This window comes from Coregonus lavaretus (assembly GCF_964263955.1).
Source record: "Coregonus lavaretus genome assembly, chromosome: 8".
Taxonomy (NCBI): domain Eukaryota; kingdom Metazoa; phylum Chordata; class Actinopteri; order Salmoniformes; family Salmonidae; genus Coregonus; species Coregonus lavaretus.
The window spans coordinates 29,217,056-29,237,584 of NC_139995.1; the positions used below are offsets into that span (position 1 = coordinate 29,217,056).

Genomic DNA, 20,529 nt, shown 5'->3' on the forward strand with positions numbered 1-20,529 from the left:
GCTTGGGCAGCAGCATTTGGGAACTTGATGTATTTGTCTTTCAGTTCACCTATAGCATTGCAGACTTTGTGGACTATTCTGCATACAGTCGGTTCACTTACACCATACAAATCTCCTGTTTCACTATGGAAGGTTCCAGATGCTAAAAAACCTCAAGGTGATCAGTACTTGTAGGGAAGAAGGGATGGGCCTTCCCCGAAAAGAGTCAGGTGAAATCCTTGGCTCAAGTAAACTAATGTCAGCTGCATTTTCTATTTACATACGGAAATTGATTTCATCAAAATCATTCAGTAGGTTGCCCCTGTCTATAACCACCCTTCTGTCTGGCCTTGGTGGTGCTCTTTGATCATCATTCCATTTTCCTCCATTGCCAAGGTCAACCTGGGGGCCAACATCCATTAATCTGAAGTTAAACCTGCCTCTGGCCAGGTTTTATTCAAGCCTTCACAGATCTAGATTAACTCTAATCGTTCTTCTGAAAATCGGACTTTTTAAATCTAGACTATGGCCAGTCTGAGACTATTCTTTTAAACCATGTCTGAGAAATGCGATTTGTTAGTCCAGTTTAAAAGTGCAATTTAGTCTAGGATTAGGTTTAATCTGTGTCCGTGAAACCGCCCCTGTAACAGTTGGAGTTTAATGGCTGTGATAGGAGAAACCTGAGGATGGATCAACAACATTGTAGTTACTCCACAATACTAACCTAATTGACAGAGTGAAAAGAAGGAAGCCTGTACAGAATAAAAATATTCCAAAACATGCATCCTGTTTGCAGCAAGGCACTAAAGTAATACTGCCAAAAATGTGGCAAAGCAATTAATATTTTGTCCTGAATACAAAATGTTATGTTTTGGTCAAATACAACACATTATAGGGGTGGCTGCATCATGTTATAGGTATGCTTGTAATATTTAAGGACTGGGGAGTTTTTCAGGATAAGAAATAAACAGAATGGAGCAAGGCAAAATCAGGCAAAATCCTAGAGGAAAACCTGGTCTGCTTTCCAACAAACACTGGGAGATGCATTCACCTTTCAGCAGGACAATAACCTAAAACACAAGGCCAAATCTACACTGGAGTTGCTTACCAAGAAGACGGTGAATGTTCCTGAGTGGCCAAGTTATAGTTTTTGCTTAAAAATACTTGAAAAGAGTTTTCCACACCTGGATTGTGCAACATTTTCCCATTTATTATTTTCAAAATTCTTCAAGCTCTGTCAAATTGATTGCTGATCATTGCTAGACAACCATTTTCAGGTCTTGCCATATTTCAAGTAGATTTAAGTCAACTGTGACTCGGCCACTCGGGAACATTGTGTATATTTGGCCTTGTGTTTTAGATTATTGTCCTGCTGAAATGTGTATTTATCTCTGTGTCTGGTGGAAAGCAGACTGAACCAGGTTATCCTCTAGGATTTTGCCTGTGCTTAGCTCCATTCCGTAGATTTTTTTTTTTTATCCTGAAAAACTCCCCAGTCCTTGACGATTACAAGCATACCCATAGCATGATGCAGCCACCACTATGTTTGAAAATATGGAGAGTGGTACTCCAGTAATGTGTTGTATTGGATTTGCGCCAAACATAACATTTTGTATTCAGGACAAAATGTTAATTGCTTTGTCACTTTTTTTGCAGTATTACTTTAGTGCCTTGTTGCAAACAGGATGCATGTTTTGGAATATTTTTATTCTGTACAGGCTTGCTTCTTTTAACTCTGTGATGGCTGCATCATGTTATGGGTATGCTTGTAATCGTTAAGGAATGGAGCTAAGCACAAAATCCTAGAGGAAAACCTGGTTCAGTTAGATTAGTATTGTGAAGTAACTACAATGTTGTTGATCCATCCTCAGTTCTCCTATCACAGCCATTAAACTCTGTAACTGTTTTACAGTCAATTGGCCTCATGGTGAAATCCCAGAGCGGTTTTCTTCCTCTCCAGCAACTGAGTTAGGAAGGACGCATGTATCTTTGTAGTGACTGGGTGTATTGATACACCATCCAAAGTGTAATTAATTTTTACCCATCTTCTATGCGAGGCATTGGAAAACCTGCCTTTTCTTTGTGGTTGAATCTGTGTTTGAAATTCGCTGCTCGACTGAGGGACCTTACATATAATTGTACGTGTGGGGTACAGAGATGAGGTAGTCATTCAAAAATCATGTTAAACACTATTATTGTACACAGAGTGAGTCCATGCAACTTATTATGTGACTTATTAAGCACATTTTTACAACCCAAAGCGGTTGAATACTTATTGACTAAAGACATTTCAGTTTTTCATTTTTTAAATTAATTTGTGAAAATGTTGAAAAACATAATTCCACTTTGACATTATGGGGTACTGTGTGTGTGTAGCCCAGGGACAAAATATCTCAATTTAATCCATTTTGAATTCAGAAAAAGTCAAGGGTTGTGAACTTTCTGAAGGCACTGTGAGTACTGTTTGTGATGTAAATCCAGATTCTGAAGCATTAATACTGTGCCCCCTGCATCTCTCCTCTTCCTCTCCTGTCAGATGGGATCCACTCCGTGTCGGCCCAGTGTCTGCTCCAGGTCACCATCATCACAGACGAGATGCTATCCAACAGCATCACGCTGCGATTGGCCAACACCTCCCAGGAGCACTTCCTGTCCCAGCTATTGTCCCAGTTCTTGGAGGGCGTGGCCCGCGTGCTGTCAGCTGACCGTGAGGATGTTGTAGTGTTCAACATCCAGGATGACACAGACGTTAGCGCCCGCATCCTCAATGTCAGCCTGTCTGTGGCCATGTCCGGGGAGGGCCCGCGTGGGGGAGGAGAGGGGCCCCGGGGGGGCGGAAGGGTGGGCAGAGGGGCAGCAGGGGCCAACGGAGTGGCAGAGTTCTTTGGTTCTGAGGAGCTACAGGAGAGGTTGTACCTGAACCGCAGTCTGCTGGCCCGCATCTCCTCCCAGCAGGTGCTGCCCTTCGATGACAACATCTGCCTGAGAGAGCCCTGCGAGAACTACATGAAGTGTGTATCCGTGTTGAAGTTCGACAGTCTGGCGCCCTTCGTGGCGTCCGACACCATCCTGTTCCGGCCCATCCACCCCATCGCCGGCCTGCGCTGCCGCTGCCCCACCGGCTTCACGGGAGACTACTGCGAGACAGAGATTGACCTGTGCTACTCCAAACCCTGTGGAACCCATGGCCTGTGTCTCAACAGGGAGGGAGGCTACACCTGCGAGTGCCTCGATGACTATACAGGTGAGTAACCTCTCTGTCTTGATTTGATGTTGAATAATAAATGAAGCAATTTCACTTCGTAGATGACGTAAGTTTCACAAAAAGCAAACCGTTATAAAAACCCCAAAGATGATTTTGAATGTGTGTGCATGTCCTGTATTTCTAGTGAATGGCCTCATATCCGTCATAGACACAACAGTGAGAATATGAATCAACATTATTCTTGCCAAGTGGCCATAAAGTTAATTTTCATGTCTAATGTCCCATTGGAAATTCTATGGATGTATACGATCTCGTTAATTCATTTATTATTTAATTCATTCATTCATTCCGTCCTACCCTCCGGTCTATATATTGACCCTGACATGTTACAGCCTGGCTAAGGGCCTATACAGTGATGACACCCGTTCAGCTGGACAAAGGCAGTGTGATGATTTATTGATTTAATAATCCCTGGACCAATGAGGCGGGACTGCATTAAACATGATCCAGCCTGTTAACTGTTCATACTTCCTACCCTTCCCCATTGTCTGTCTGAGAGAATGAAAAGGGCAGTCTGTGTGTGAGTTGACAAGTAAAAAAACAACATACATCTCAATACAGCAGGAATCAATGAGAGATTATGAACTTAAATAAAGGAAGTGTGTGTGGGAGGAAGTCTGGATCACCAACACGTTCTGTCTTGGTTGAGCTAACAGGGTCTTACAATGTGAGTGCTATGAAGACAAGCCAGGTCCATGGTGCACTAGAGTGTGGTATTGCCTTCCTGGGGTCTATCTTGTAGCATTACAGTGATGAGTGTGTCTGAATGGGTAAAACAATAGCAATTTGGCCGGTCAGCAGCAGAGTAGCTCTGAGCGGAATAATGGAAGGAGGTGCTGAATTATGGATGGCTACAGATGGAAAGAGGGAGAGTGTCTCCTGCCTGTAACAATGCCCCCTGGTAAAAAATAGCTGGGATGGATAAAGTATAACAAAACATACTGTGTAAATTTGGTGGCCTCTGAGGAAGATGGCGGTATTCTGATGGTATTCATTACTATCTCAGCCCCCATCTCAAATGGGTTCGCTTTTAAAGTCTTATTTTTGTACACTTAAAGCACATTTAGGGAGGAAAGATTATGCCTATACTGCGCTAAATATTATGCATATCCTGAAAATATCAGATGATCTGCTTTCTCTCTGCTTAAGGTGAGAGTTGTAGAATGAGAGAGGGTGGGGAGAAAGGGAAGGGAATGAAAATATGCTAATATGAACGAATACCAGAGTCTTTTCCCTCTGCTTTATCAAAGGGTTATGGGGTTGTGTGAGAGTTAATTTAATTTCACCCGAGCCCTGCTCTCTCCCTAAGGGACATACAGTATGTTCTTTGAAGTTAACTGCAGCTCTAGTTAGATAAAAGCATGAAATGTGGTTGGATTCTCTAGAATGGATTCAGTTATCTTTTCTGGTATCCTTTTTAAGAGGTTGCATATACAAGTACATCAGTGTTGACACTTCTAGGCCAGTGGGTTGGCGCAATTGCATAAACAGTGTGTACAGTTTAAAACCATACTCTGTTATATGGTTCAAATCTTGGCAAGACTTACTCACACATTCCAAGTGTGGGAGACCATAATATGTTGTGCTAGTGAGTGGGTATGTGTGAGTGATTGATTGTGTGGGCTTAGTCGCTGAGGTTCAGGCTGAGGACCACTCTTTCACATGGTCTGCACTGCTGTGGGTGTGTGAGAGCTGAACTGTGGAGGACGACGGTTCGTGGTGTGTCTTGTGTGTCGGGTGTAGGAGGAGCAGAGTGATCCTCTGTACCGCCTTTACGGCCCAGCTCAGTTCAACTCAATCTACTGGGCCTGCCTGCCGGGTAATCAGAGTATTAATATGATCCAGACATACAGTACACCTGTGTTAGCTGATGATTTATGATGTATGCATCACCCTTTCAGGCTTGCTCTAATATTTGCTCAAACAAGGCTGAGAGAGCAGTCAACCTGCCTCCTCTCAGATCTATCCAAGATAGGGCTGGGTTGATAGGTTTGTCCTGGATGTAATCTACAGCTCCTGCTGTTCAACCTAACTGACTGTTGGATTTGACACTGTCCCACTGTGCCGAGAGAGTGTGTGGGCTCAATTGGCTGTGTGCTTGTGTGTGTGTTTGAGGGAGTTGTGGGTGTGTGAGAGGGAGAGTGTGTGTGTGTGTGTGTGTGTGTGTGAGAGAGAGAGGCAGTGTGTGTGTAGGTGTTGAATTGCCTGCTCCATGTGGGTGGGTAGGTAAGTGCTGAATTGCTGTGTGTGTGGGGGGGGGCTGCTGGGGCCCGTGGGCGGTGGCAGATGGCAGTATGATGGAAAGCGAGAAAAATAACAGAGCAGAGCAGCCATCAATTTTACACACATTGGGAAGGACAGAGTGAATGATTAAGCCTGGCTGACTCAGTCTTGAAACTGAACAAATGGACAGAAAACACTTGCATACTAATGATGCGCGGGTTAACTAATAACCCCCAGCCCCCGCGGTTATATCTGCGGGGGGGGGGGGGGGTTTAGGGCCATGAAATATTTTGTGAATGAAGGGCGAGTGGGGGTCTAGCAGGTTAAAAAAATATATAAAATAATACATAAAAAATCCATAATGTAGAATTCTTGTGCAATTCATATCGATAGGCTACATTTGAGGTTTTTCTTTCATTCGTTTTATCTACCGTTAGGGAATTATATTACTTACCAAGCAAAGTCATGTTTTTGTCTCCTCAGCTTTAGAAGGTTCTAGCTCAGCCTCTGAATGTCAAAGAAGCGAAACAATGATATTCCCATATGTATCGGAGTCCCGTCTTTCGGGTATTTTACAGCTTGTTTCGAGCATAAAGCATCGCTGTTATAGATCACTTTATATAATCGGATCCGTTTTATTTAAGCTAACAATGGGTGCTTTTTGTAATTTTCTTTAATAAAAGGTAGGCCTATGGCATACCCTCGCATAACCCCTCAATTTGAGTCTTGGTTTTAATTTAACAGCCCTTCACTGACATGGAGGTAGGCTATTTAAAGAGTGCATGGTATTAGTGTAAGTTACTCGAATTTGCCTTATTGTGAGGTCAATAACTCTGATAAATACATCATGGGCAAGAAACATATTGTTTTTAATAAAATCTATTATAGTAGAAGTAAGCTATTGAAGTTGACCTCCGGTCCTCCTTCTCATCTTCACGCTGTCCTTCTCAAACTGAACAGAACATGGGCTATAGGCTAGTCCACACGCAAGAGTGAATGTTTTGGACTAGGCCTAATCAACAATTATTTTCAGAAAAACCTTTGACTCTCCTCCTGAACTGCCAACTTGGCCAGCGTTACCGTACCTCCTTGCTTGTCCACATAAAATATTGATCATTTATTTGACCAAGACTCGCTCCGACAGAAAGACGCATCCGAGCATCATCCGAGCATCTCTGTATCTGATGCTGTATGTACAAAAGGAGTATGGCATGTCATACTTGGCCAGACAGCATTAGATACATGGGCTACATTGTAAGACAGAGCGGCGCTGTTTCGCTCGCTAGTTTCAACAGAGAGTAAGAGACGAAGCGAGTGGGCTCACTCTCGTTAAATCTGTCCTGAACAGTGGCGGCTGGTGAAAAATATTCTCGGTGGGGCTGTGCCATACTTTTTTTTTCCTGTAACCATCGCGATATATTTTAACACAAACTGCAGGACAGCAGTGCTCAGTGAAACATTCAGTAATTATTTAATGCCAATATTAAAAAGTTGAGGCATTCTTACACAAAAACATATTACACAAACCCAAGCCTTTCATTTGCATTTAAAGTGAACTTTTCACCATTGGTAGTAAACAGGCAACGCAACAGGCATGCTGTCAGAACAGAGTGGAAAGTGGACAATAACATGAAATTATTATAAAGTTTATAGGAAATCTTACACTGTATAAAAGGATGTATAATATAGAAATGGATATCAAGTGGATGAACTCAAACCTTTGACTGGAAGAATAGCATACAGTATTTTATGATCATACTAAATGTGACTAATTGTTAATGTGCTCCAGAACTGCAACAATTAATTGATACAAACAACATATATACAGTAATATTAGCAAAGACACTATTAAGACTTTCTAGAGTACCATATATAACTGGATTTTTTATGCTAAGGTCAACTATATACAAAGAAACATGCGGCCAGAGCTGCTCTGTGTGTGTGTGTCTGTCATCTTATTTGTACAGGAATTTTGCCCGTCTGTCCTTCTGAGTGGCAAACCTCTCAATGACCCTTTGATTAAAGTCAGGAATGTCCCTGACAAGTTTCTTCTCCATGGAGAGCATGGCCAGAGCATTCAGGCGATCCTGTGTCATGCTGTTTCTCAGGAAGGTCTTGATCCTTTTCAGTGTAGAGAAGCACCTTTCTGACTCAGCAGTTGTCATGGGTGTGGTGATGAGGATCTTGAGGAGGCTGGCAGTCTCTGTGAAAGTGCTCTGAAGGTTGTTCTCCATGAAGAACTGGTACAGGGGCACTGCACCACTACAAGCCTTGAACTCACTGTTCTCATAGATGAGGGACAGTTCGGTTTTGAGCTTGGCCTTGTTCAACATGGGGTACGCCTCCACGGTTGTTTCAAGCGCTGTATCGGGGAACTTCACACTGTGTTGTGGGAACAACTCTCCGTGCAATAGTGTTGCGCTGATGAGGTGCTGGGTGAAGGAGAACCTCTCTTTGGCATGACTCAGGATGGTATCACATACCTGTAAAAGATACATCATCAGCTTTAATTTGCAATTAAGCTATTTTGATGCAAGTGATCCTGACTGACACATGCCTATGTCCAACTCAAGTATATGATTACCAAGGTGCTGATTGTTCAGGGTTTTGGCTACATACTACCAGGCCTGAAAATAGTTCTAGGGGGAAACACTGACAATTACATCACAACTTACCTCTATAGCCAACCTCTGTTGTTCTCCTGGTCCCAGCATCCTCCGTCGCTTGATGGGCTGTTGCTGCTCGTCAGATGCGCTGTCCCCACACAAAGAGGGAATTGAGGCCCTGGGTCCAAAAAATAAAGTTTAATTTGATAACTTGCAATCAGACTTCTTAACTCACTGTAATTCCCCCTCAACACACAACCAGTGACTTTTATATATATATATATATATATATATATACAGACAGACAGACAGACAGACAGATAGTGTGTATATACACACAAACTATGTCTAGTAACTGCTTTTAACCTGTGATGTACATAATTAACTGATGTTATTACGTTTTAAAGCCTTTTTCTATTACATTTGTGAGAGGGATGCAACATCATTTTGTTCTGCTGTGCACTTAGCAATAAAGTTAATCTTCAATAACAACTAGGCCTCTTCTAGAAATTGACCTGGTGGACACCTGAATAATTATTACAAACTGTGTAGTACTTTCCTGCATTATTATCAACGTCTGATTGTGTCTTCTCTTTCCTTTTAAAATACTAAAACAAATATAATTGTGACGGCTCTATGATAATCACTCACTTTGATGACCAGACACATTTAGGCTTTTAAACTGTTGTAAGTGAACTATTCATCTTTCTAACAACATCTTTATCAGCCAATAGTAAATATAGTTATTTACCTGATTGTTAGCATGCTGTCTGTGAACCTCTGGACAAGTGCTTTAATGAAGACAGGGTCGATGTTCCTCTTCTGCAGCTGGCTGAAAAGCATGTCCACATTTGGCATGATCTTGTGGAACAGTGCCAGGAAAAAACAGAAAGCCTCGTCTTCGAGCATCCTCACAAAGCCCCCCGCCTCTCTGACAGTCGGGGCATCAAAGTTCCCAGAGTCTCTGATGGTCTGGAAACACGTTAGGAGGTCATCCCTGTACTCGTACACAGTGTTTACAGCGCGACTGTGGAAGTTCCACCGTGTTGTAGAGGCTCTGGGGAGTCTATGCGCAACCACTTCGTCAAGCACGGTGGTTCGCTTGGGAGACCTGGAGAAGAAAGCAGAAAATCCTGCAAGGTCGGAAAAGAAAGTGCCGATCCTGGGGATGCGTGAAGTAGCCTGCTGCATGATGAGGTTCAGCTGATGTGCATAGCAGTGGACGTAGTGCGCATTTTCGTACACATCCACTATTTTACGCTGCACTCCGCCGGTGGCTCCCCTCATCACACTTGCTCCGTCGTAAGCCTGGGCAATAAGTTTGGCCTTTTGTCCATGTGAGAGTATGGTGCTGAGCCTCTCCAGCAGCGCTGTAGCGATGGTGTCGGCGGTTGCGTTCTCGATCAAAATGAACTCGAAAAAACGCTCTTGGACGTTACTTTTAGCATCGATGTAGCGTATCACAAGCACCAACTGGCAGTGGGTGGAAACGTCAGTCGTCTCGTCAGCTTGAATGGCGATAAAATCAGCACTCTTTACTTCCTCCAGGATGTAATCCTTAAGCACTGACAGCATACAGTCCAACAGCTCGTTCTGTATCGTCTTTGACGTGCCCTTAAAAACGGTAGCTGTCTTCAGGTGCTCCTCCAGCACACTGTCGAGGGAGGCAACAAAATCCACTAAGCCCCGGAAAATGCCGGGGTTGTCCGAGGAGTCAGTGTCCTCGTGCCCACGCAAGGCCAACTCAAAAGCCCCACAGAACTTCACACAATCGATAATTTTGGATAGAATGTGCCTGTTTTTATCCACCTCCTCATTGTGTTTCCTCACCGCAATCCTGTGGCCGTCATCCAGCTGCGTAGCAATGTTCACCCTTCCTAATACAGCTAGCTTTACAGAGTTGTCCATGTGTGCCCTGGTGTTCTCATGTTTCTTTACCTTCTCTGACAGGTGCTTCATATCCCTCACTCCGGTACCTGTCCATGCTGAATCTGACCCCGTCGTTTTAAAAAGCAAGCACGGAAAGCAAAATAAAGCATTAGCATCAGTGCACCCAGCTAGCCAAGCCTTCCTGGTGTACCAGCTACGGGAGAAGCCGCGCATATACTGCTTCCCTTTCTCGCTAGCCTGCTGTCTGATTGAGAGGTCAGGTTGATCTGGGCCCAGCTCTTTCACCCGAACTTTATCTGACAAAGTTCTCCTCTCAAACGGATCTTGGAGGAGAGATTTCACCGAGTTAGGGTTGGGTCTTGGAGGAGTAACGTTTGCGCTCGCCATTGTCGTCTAGTAAAAATGGCGCCACTGGAGCCCGGTCCTTATTTTATCAGGGGCGAGCTTGGGGCGATAAAATAATCGCCCTCCTTGGATTTGAATTAAAATCGCTGATTAGCTACATTTTATGTCATACATTCATATCTTAAATTAGCAATTGGCTTAACTGCTACGTAGACCCGCCTCCTCGGGGCACTTTCTGTATCGCCCAGAGCTGACGAGGCGTTTGACAGGCAGAGGAAAGGTTGCGAATATGATTTTCTATCATATCTTACACATATTACTGTGTGCATTCCATATTTCAAACACACAAATATTGACATACTGATGTTTTTATTATTATTATTATTATTTTTATTTATTTTTTATTTTATTTTTTAAAATAATTTTATTTAAGGGGGCGGCGCCCTAGCGCCCTCTATCGGCCAGCCGCCACTGGTCCTGAATAAACCCAATGCGTTTCTATGGGCATAATATTTAGACCGAAGGTTGACGCCTGCATTCCCGCCTTTGGGACAACGACATGAGCATCTCATCATTATATACAGATCTCTGGTTTCAGCCACTTGCGAATTAGAAAGACAAGTTGGTGGATGCACTGTGCACTGTTCGGATGCTGGCTTCCCCTAAAGTAAATGTATGTTTTGCCAAAATTATATAATTACTCCTGTCTGAATAAAATCATTCAAAATACTTTACCAGAGAGCTTGACTTAGCCACAGATGATAATTTGCTTTTTTTTATATATATAGCTGGTAAAGTGCATAGGCCTATGCCTATACCTATTTGGGAAGCGCGCGTGGCAATAGGCCTAGCTGATTATTGAGTTGCGGCTGTAAGTGAAAAGCATCTAAAATGTGTGAAGATAATGTGTCTTGAGTATAATTTAAAATGTTGAGACGAAGGAGATGTGTGTGAATTGTTTGCCCTTTGATTGTTTATTTTAATAAATTCCCCATTACATACTGTATGTAACCAGTAGGCCTAGTAAATGTACTGTTAATCCCCGTTTGGAGTGCTCCATGTGTGCTCCATGTGAGCTCCATGTGAGCAATGAGCATGCATGTGGTTTCTCTATCCTGATAATGTTGAGGGAGTGCGCGCGACTGAGCACACCAACCTCCTGAGTTGATACAATGTTGCACTTCACTAGCGATAGCTCAAGATAGATAGAAAGGGAGGCAGACATGCGAAGTCGAGAGATTAAAGCGATTGAAACAACCTGAATTTTCATCAGGAAATTTTAGACTTTTTTATTTGTTGGCTTTAGGCCTATGTATTTTACTTAGTTGACGATGGGAGTTACAGGGTTTCCAAGTGGCGCAGCGGTCTAAGGCAATGCATTTCAGTGCTAGAGGCGTCACTACAGACCCTGGTTCGATTCCAAGCTGTATCACAATCTGGCTGTGATTGGGAGTCCCATAGGGCAGCGCACAATTGGCCCAGCGTCGTCAGGGTTTGGCCGGGGTAGGCCGTCATTGTTAATAATAATTTGTTTTTAACTGACTTGCCTAGTTAAATAAAGTATTTTTTTTTTTAAATAGGCCTACTGCTGCATTGGCCTCTGAGTTCCATGCGCTAATTTCTTTAGCCGCCAATTGGATCACGGTGTATCAATGTGTCCATATGGCAAAGGCTGGCGCTCTAGCATTAGTTGAATTTGAACTTTTAAATTATCATTTAAATTAAGATTTTATGATTAACCAAGTGACAATAATTTTGATTAACGAAAACGTTATTAATCAAATGAAACTGTTCCACGAAAATGTGTGTATAAAAATAATCATAACTGCCACACTTTAACTGATTAGTTCTGGCGCCGGCCATGACTGCCACGGTAGGCCTACACAGCACAGCCATTGGATAGGCACCATACCATTTTATTTTTTTTATCAGCCAGAGCAGGCCGGGTTTAGGGGTGGGATATTCATTGCAGTGTGTATTGCAACCTAGTTGTATTTACACCATCTCAGCAGCTATCTTATAAATATACATTTGCTCTGTGATTCTCTGAGCATGCACTTCGTAGCATGTAGCCTATCGGCTATTGATCATTAGATTGAGACCACACTAAATGGCCAATAGGCACACTTGATATTGCGTGCCCAGCGGAGAATCAGAGATGAGGGGCACACATCGAGATATAGCTCAATAAGCAACTAATTCTAAAACACTGAGAAATATTTACTCCCCTGGACTAGATTTTAAAAAGCATGACCCTCTATTTTCCTCCAGGTAACCATTCTGTAAATTTCGATCCATCTTTAGCGCGCAGCCTTAGGGCCTAACTGTAGCGTGCCAAATACACACCAATTGCCAAATGCTTTTGGGAACTTGGGTAGAAAAAGTTTACGTCAATCCACTGAGGCAAAAAGGACAATGTCGGGGTTAAATTCAGTAAGAGAAAAGCTGCGAAATTGAGTGATGAAAATAAATAGAAGGGAGGGCCAGAACAGTAGTCTGTTTGGGAAAGATTTGGTGAAGTGGTCAAAGCGGATGATAGCACTACTATGTTATGTGCGACCATTGTGTGGTGGGGACTCAAGGGAACTGTAGGCCCTACTGTTCAGATGGGTTAAATGGAATATTAGCCTAACTGAAATATGGACACTCACTGTAGGTCTATAACCTATCACATAGCCCAGGGTTCCCCAACTGGCAGCCAGTGGTTGATTTTTATTTGGCACCCCAAGTTTTCTGAATACTTTGGAACAAGACTGTAACAACACCAGCAAATCAGCTCCAAGTGATTTTAATTTGAGAAATCTGTTCCAAAGTATTCCCACGCACAATATAGAGATATAAAGTATTTGATAGTATACAAATGTAAGCAAGGTTTGAAATTATGTTTTAGTCAAATATTATGTCTGTTTTGGGCTTCTTGCTGTCAATTTGCAGTCCACAAATGATTTGTAATTATGTTCCGGCCCCTCACCATCCGCTCCAGAATAAATCGTCCCGCTGTTGAATCTAGTTGATGATCCCTGACATAGCCTAATATAATATTAACTCCTGCAGTATTAAGCATTTCTTGCAGTAAAACGATACACCAAATGTAAATTTTGACTTGGGAACAGGAGTGGAGAAATATAATTTCTTTCAGCACCTTGAGAGAATGAATGCGCGGTTAGAGGCCTTCTGTAAAGGTGCTATCTTTATCAGCATTGTAAATGCTCATAGTATTTCAACCACATACAATATGCATCTAAAACAAACTGCAATCTTATCAAAAACACGTTGGGTTGTTTAACAGCTTTTAATTTCCTGGATGTCAATTTTGCATGGAAAATCATTCCAGTTTTTTTAGTTAGTGCATTTTCTTCCCAGTCCCTAAACGTCTTTGCTGCACCAGAGAAGCAGAAATGAAAGAGGAAAGGGAAAGCAAACTTTACCAATGTCAACTAGATTGAAGTGTTCATGCTATCGATTTGACATTATTCTGGTGAGCAAGGGTTTATTTAGTCTTCTAAGGCAACAAGTAATGACAGAAGAGAAGCTGCATCTTGACTAAGAAATAGCCTACCAAGATGTCAGAAATTATATGCAGAAACATAGGCCTATCTAAAAAGACCTGTCAAAAAATTGTTCCGCCATCTCTGACTGTACAGCACATTTTCTATATTTGCAGGTTATGGTCAGGTGCGGGCCTCATATTTTCACTTTATCACATATAGTCGGGCGGTTACGGATGGGTTATTAGCAATTGTGGTTGGGTGTGGATGAACAAACAGCTGACCCATGCATCAATATTGCATACATCAGGTCGTTATTGTAAAAGAGAATGTGTTCTCAAAGTGAAAGTATTCACCCACCTTAGGATTTTTCCAATTTTGTTGCCTTACAACCTGGAATTAAAATTGTTTTTTTGAGGGTTTGTATCATTTGATTTACACAACATGCCTACCACTTTGAAGATGCAAAATATTTTTTGGGGTGAAACAAACAAGAAATAAGACAAAAAAACTGAAAACTTGAACATGCATAACTATTCAACAATTACAGCTGCAAGTCTCTTTGGGTATGTCTTTATATGCTTGGCACATCTAGCCACAGGGATTTATGCCCATTCTTCAAGGCAAAACTGCTCCAGCTCCATCAAGTTGGATGGGTTCCGCTGGTGTACAGCAATCTTTAAGTCATACCACAGATTCTCAATTGGATTGAGGTCTGGGCTTTGACTAGGCCATTCCAAGACATTTCAATTTTCCCCTTAAACCACTCAAGTGTTGCTTTAGCAGTATACTTAGGGTCATTGTCCTGCTGGAAGGTGAACCTCCGTCCCAGTCTCAAATCTCTGGAAGACTGAAACAGGTTTCCCTCAAGAATTTCCATGTATTTAGCGCCATCCATCATTCCTTCAATTCTGACCAGTTCTGCTTGCTTGGTGGTGCCCCTTGCTTAGTGGTGTTGCAGAGTCTGGGGCCTTTCAGAACAGGTGTATATATACTGAGATCATGTGACAGATCATGTGACACTTAGATTGCACACAGGTGGACTTTATTTAACTAATTATGTGACTTCTGAAGGTAATTGGTTGCACCAGATCTTATTTAGGGGCTTCATAGCAAAGGGGGTGAATACATATGCACGCACCACTTTTCCGTTATTTATTTTGTATAAGTTATTTTTTTCATTTCACTTCACCAATTTGGACTATTTTGTGTATGTCCATTACATGAAATCCAAATAAAAATCCATTTAAATTACAGGTTGTAATGCAACAAAATAGGAAAAACGCCAAGGGGGATGAATACTTTTGCAAGGCACTGTACCTGCTTAAATAAAGGTTAAATAAATCAACAACTTTTAGCCTCAACCTTTTAGTGTTTCATACACCATCTCCTCAGCCCCTACCTCAATATAGTATACTGCACTGTAAACTACACTGCATGGTCAAAAGTATATGGACACATGGTCGTTGAACATCTCATTCCAAAATCATGGGCATTAATATGGAGTTGGTCCCCCCTTTGCTGCTATAACAGCCTCCACTTTTCTGGGAAGGCTTTCCTCTAGATGTTGGAACATTGCCGCAGGGACTTGCGACCATTCAGCCACAAGAGCATTAGTGAGGTCGGGCACTGATGTTGGGCGATTAGGCCTGGCTCGCATTCAGCGTTCCAATTCATCCCAAAGGTGTTCGATGGGGTTGAGGTCAGGGCTCTGTGCAGGCCAGTCAAGTTCTTCCACACCGATTTCGACAAACTATTTCTGTATGGACCTCGCTTTGTGCATGGGGGCATTGTCATGCTGAAACAGGAAAGGGCCTTCCCCAAACTGTTGCCACGAAGTTGGAAGCACAGAATCATCTAGAATGTAATTGTATGCTGTAGCGTTAAGATTTCCCTTCACTGGAACTAAGGGGCCTATCCGAACAATGAAGAACAGCCCCAGACCAATATTCTTCCTCCACCTAACTTTACAGTTGGCACTATGCATTCGGGCAGGTAGCGTTCTCCTGGCATCCGCCAAACCCAAATTTGTCCGTTGGACTGCCAGATGGTGAAGCATGATTCATCACTCCAGAGAACGTGTTTCCACTGCTTCAGAGTCCAATGGCGGCGAGCTTTACACCACTCCAGCCGACACTTGGCATTGCGCATGGTGATCTTAGGCTTGTGTGCTGCTGCTCGGCCATGGAAACCCATTTCATGAAGCTCCCGACAAACATTTATTGTGCTGACGTTGCTTCCAGAGGCAGTTTGGAACTCGATAGTGAGTGTTGCAACCGAAGACAGACGATTTTCACGCGCTACGCGCTTCAGCACTCGGCGGTCCCGTTCTGTGAGCTTGTGTGGCCTACCACTTCACGGCTGAGCCGTTGTTGCTCCTAGACGTTTCCACTTCACAATAACAGTACTTACAGTTATCCGGGGCAGCGCTAACAGGGCAGAAATTTGACCAACTGACTTGTTGGAAAGGTGGCATCCTATGACGGTGTCACGTGGAACGTCACTGAGCTCTTCAGTAAGGCCATTCTGCTGCCAATGTTTGTCTATGGAGATTGCATGGCTGTGTGCTCGATTTTATACACCTGTCAGCAACGGGTGTGGTTGAAATAGCCGAATCCACTAATTTGAAGGGGTGTCCACATACTTTTGTATATATAGTGTATTGCTAAACACACTGCCCCATATGAAAAGAGGCTCCACACAACAAGGCTGTTGTAGCAGACTATTTTTCTTTGATCAAGCAATTCTATATGTTGTGTACTTAGTTCTATCAGTAGCCTACAGTACAAACATGCTGAGAGCTTTATAATTCAGTGTTTGAAGTCGTATTAATCAACTAAAGGATCAAAGCATGTAGGAATGCCTCATGGAAACCTTTCAAAATTACCCCAACGGCTGCTGCAGGCTCTGAATGGGGCAAAAATCGGCTTGTGATCATAGATTGTGTTTTGTGAGATATTAGATACTGCTACTGAATGTATCTGTTTTAGTCCCTCACCTCTGGTCTAGGTAGTTATAAAAAGCAGCCCCATCATTCTTGCCTCATGTTAGCCTGTTATCTGGTCCAGGTGCAACACCTGAGTTATGCTACGATGGGTTTGACCAGTGGGATCACAATTATGCCACTCTGTCACCTTCAGTACTAGTGAGTGGAATCAGTGGGTGAGATATAGAATATTTTTCTACATGGACTTGATTCACCCCTGCCTGATTACACTGAGTGTACAAAACATTAAGGACACCTGCTCTTTCCATGATAGTGACTTATTGATGTCACCTGTTAAATCCACTTAAATCAGTGTAGATGAAGGGGAGGAGGCCAGTTAAAGAAGGATGTTTAAGCCTTGAGACAATTGAGACATGGATTGTGTATGTGTGACATTCAGAGGGTGAAAGATGTAAGTGCCTTTGAACGGGGTATGGTAGTATGTGCCAGGCGCACTGATTTGTGGGTGAAAGATGTAAGTGCCTTTGAACGGGGTATGGTAGTATGTGCCAGGCGCACTGATTTGTGTCAAGAACTGCAACGTTGCTGGGTTTTTCACGCACAACAGTTTCCCGTGTGTATCAAGAATGGTCCACCACCCAAAGGACATCCATCCGACTTGACACAACTGTGGGAAGCATTGGAGTCAACATGGGCCAGCATCCCTGTGGAGCACTTTCGACACCTTGTAGAGTCCATGCCCCGACGAATTGAGGCTGTTCTGAGGGCAAAATGGGGGGGTGGGGGGTGCAACTCAATATTAGGAAGGTGTCCTTAATGTTTTGTACACTCAGTGTACATGTCAAGTGTATTCTCACAGCAGACTGACAGTATGTTTGTTAAGTAAGCCCTGTTGAGTGGGTCGACCCAGCGTTGAGTTCTTTTAACTGCCTTCCTCTCTGCCTTCAGCATATCCTGAGGGAGAGACTGTGCCGATATGAGGACTCTATAGCACTCTGTTTCATTTAGGAGAGGAGACCATGCGTTTCAGTTACCTAGCAGCACAGAAACACCCTTTCCACTTTAGGAGGTCTGTAGAGGAGTCTCCGCAGGAGGAGTTAGTTACAGCACAGCTTTTAATCCCCCTGCACATTCTTTGTTGCATAGAAAATACTTTTTTGGATGTCTGGACAGAACCTCATTTTTTTTATCTGAATGCCTTGTCAACTCAGTTTTGATATATGGTGGTTGGAGATGTGTCTCCAGATCCCTCATCTGTGTAAGTAGATATGATGTGAGTGTTAAGCCTTCCACATGCTTCGGTGAACCAAACGGGTTAGCTCGCATACTCCCTTAAAAGACCTTTGCTTGAAAAACGAGAAAAAAGCGGCAATAGTACTGTTTGTCCATCTTGAGACGTCGTAGCCAGTACACACTTCCTCAAAATAGTCTGAAATTAATAAATTATGATAACTCAAGAAATGTGTCATTCATTTTAAAGTTTTTGTTGAGGAGATCTTAGTCACACAATTTTACACCTAACAATTCAGGCTGTAACAACAAAGTGGGAAAAGTCGAGGGGTGTGAATACTTTCTGAAGGCACTGAATTTTCTAATAAGTTCAATACATTTATTTGATTTCCTACTAAAGTTCAATACATTTTTGAATACCGATGTTGTTGAATTCCATTTTAATGTCTGGATTCCGTGATTCCGTCCTCCTTCTCCGCATTGAGGAATTTATATGGCCCCAAGTTCACTCCCAATGCCCACCAGTCCACTCATTCTCCCGTTCTATTCATTCTATTTCTATGGCATCACATGTAGTCAGGAGTGGAGGAAAGGAGATGTTTATTTTTATTTTTTGCTATTCTAACGGTTATTACGGAGACTGGTCATTTGGCTGGCCAATTACCGTCATTCAAAATTCCATGACCGTCACGTGTGTGGACTCACAACAGCAGAGCATCTCCTCCTCCCTAAAACCGAGCGGCACCATTTCCAGGGTCCCTGCACATTTTGACAGCCTTAGTGTTTCATGCTGGCAGTAAACAGAAAGTTGGGGAGGAACGGGGGGAGGGGGGGGATCTGAAGGGGTGCAACTAGAGCGGAGGAAATGCTTTCTAAATAATTGATTGGGGTGTTCTCTGGAATAGTGACTCTCTGGCAAGCTCCTCCCATTGTCACATGGCTCAGTTCACCTAGCAACCCAGAGCTGTTGTTCCAGGACCCTGCACCTGTGGCGGGTGGGCGTCCCAGAGGGATGCCTGACAGAAAAAACTGGCTCTGTTTATTCTCAGGTTACCATATAGACAACAGAACAGACAACAGAACAGACTCAGGCGGAGACCGGATGCTCACTAATGTCTATTACTGGCTTCTGTATGTTTTATAGACACCTAAATTGGGATATATCCACTAGAGTAGCATGTGTAGCTGTGCTGGAAGGTATTTTGGGGTAAACAGAATATTAAAATATTTCCGGTTTGAGTGTAAGAGGATTGCATATAGGTTTCTTAGTAACTGAATCAAAAAACGGATAGCCCCTTTCCCCTTAATTTCTGCATTAAAAATAATACTTCTCTTTTGATGTGGCGTGCAATTATAACTCTGTAATACAGAACATTTAACTTTGAAGCCTCCTCAGTGAGAATAAGGCCACTGTAGAGCCCAAGGTGACTTTAGAGGAAGTAGACTACTATCCCAGTGTCCCACTTTCCTACAATAGCCCAGTGTTGGCTGCAGCAATATTTGACCACATCAAGCTATGACTAAATGTCCCATCTTCCCCTCATTTGTTTAAAGAGACAGAAGTAACGTGTTGCCCGAGGCAATTCGCTGATTAATTTCCACACGACTCATGCAGCTATAGTTTTTTTCTGTTTCTGGGTGGCTAGCAGTAGCCAATTGTCCCCAAGCGCCATCAACAAGAAAACGGCAACACATTGTCATGGTTCACCAGAGCAAAGTGACTGTTCTTCTGTAACAGTACAGTCAGCATAGGATAACATGTTTTAATTCACATCTTATCAAAGTGTAATCCATAATGAGCACAACAACCTTGCAGTTGAATGAATAAATACATGAATGAAGGAATGAATGCACCCTACAACAGTAGTGAAACAAAGGGGGTCCTTAATTGTCTTAGACTGAGAATCCTGTGATTAGCGAGTATGTACAACACAAGCCCTGTGTATCTATAGTCTATAGAGATGTTGTCTTTGTCTGTGTGGTGTATACAGGACAGTACAGTAACACGACACACAGCGGAAGTGTTCCATGCTGCTGAGCAGCTCTGACACAAATTCCAGCTCGTGCAAGGAGGCGTGCAGTCTTGACATAGCAACTGCAGACTCTCATCCAGAGACTGGAGACAAATAGAAGTTGTGAGCACAGGGCAGGGCTACACAAAGCATGGAGGCTTACTAACAGTGACACAGTTTCCCCCTGCCATAGATAGCACTCTGTGACTCCCTCTCTCTTTCACTCGCTGTCTGAGTTTCTCTTTTTTTCTTAGACTGTCTGAAATCTCTCTCTTCCTTACTGCCTCCTTTGACCTCTCTTCTCCATCTCTGCCTCGCTCTCTCATGTTCTCTTCCCCCCTCTCCCTCACGGCTCGGGTGCTAAGTGTTGGAGGCATCTTGTCATGCCCCATATTGAACTGCAGCAGTGGTGTGGTGAGAATTTACACTAGTAAAGTTGAACTGGAAAGGACGACCAATGGTTTTAACCCACATAGACTGTCCAGGGCTGGCACTGTCATTTGTCACCTTGATACTGGTTAATTCTGACTCGTTTCACTTTCTC

At 43.1% G+C, this 20,529-nt stretch overlaps 1 protein-coding gene across 1 annotated transcript in view; it reads left to right on the forward strand.

Moving 5' to 3' along the window:
* The window catches only part of LOC311133671 (cadherin EGF LAG seven-pass G-type receptor 2-like), a gene marked incomplete at both ends in the record, with an annotated part of 91,818 nt that overhangs the window by 23,607 nt on the left and 47,682 nt on the right, over positions 1-20,529 (forward strand). The window contains one exon of the mRNA XM_084167204.1: positions 2,516-3,223. Within this exon, the coding sequence (XP_084023330.1) occupies positions 2,516-3,223 (708 nt within the window). The remainder of the gene's footprint in view (positions 1-2,515; positions 3,224-20,529) is intronic.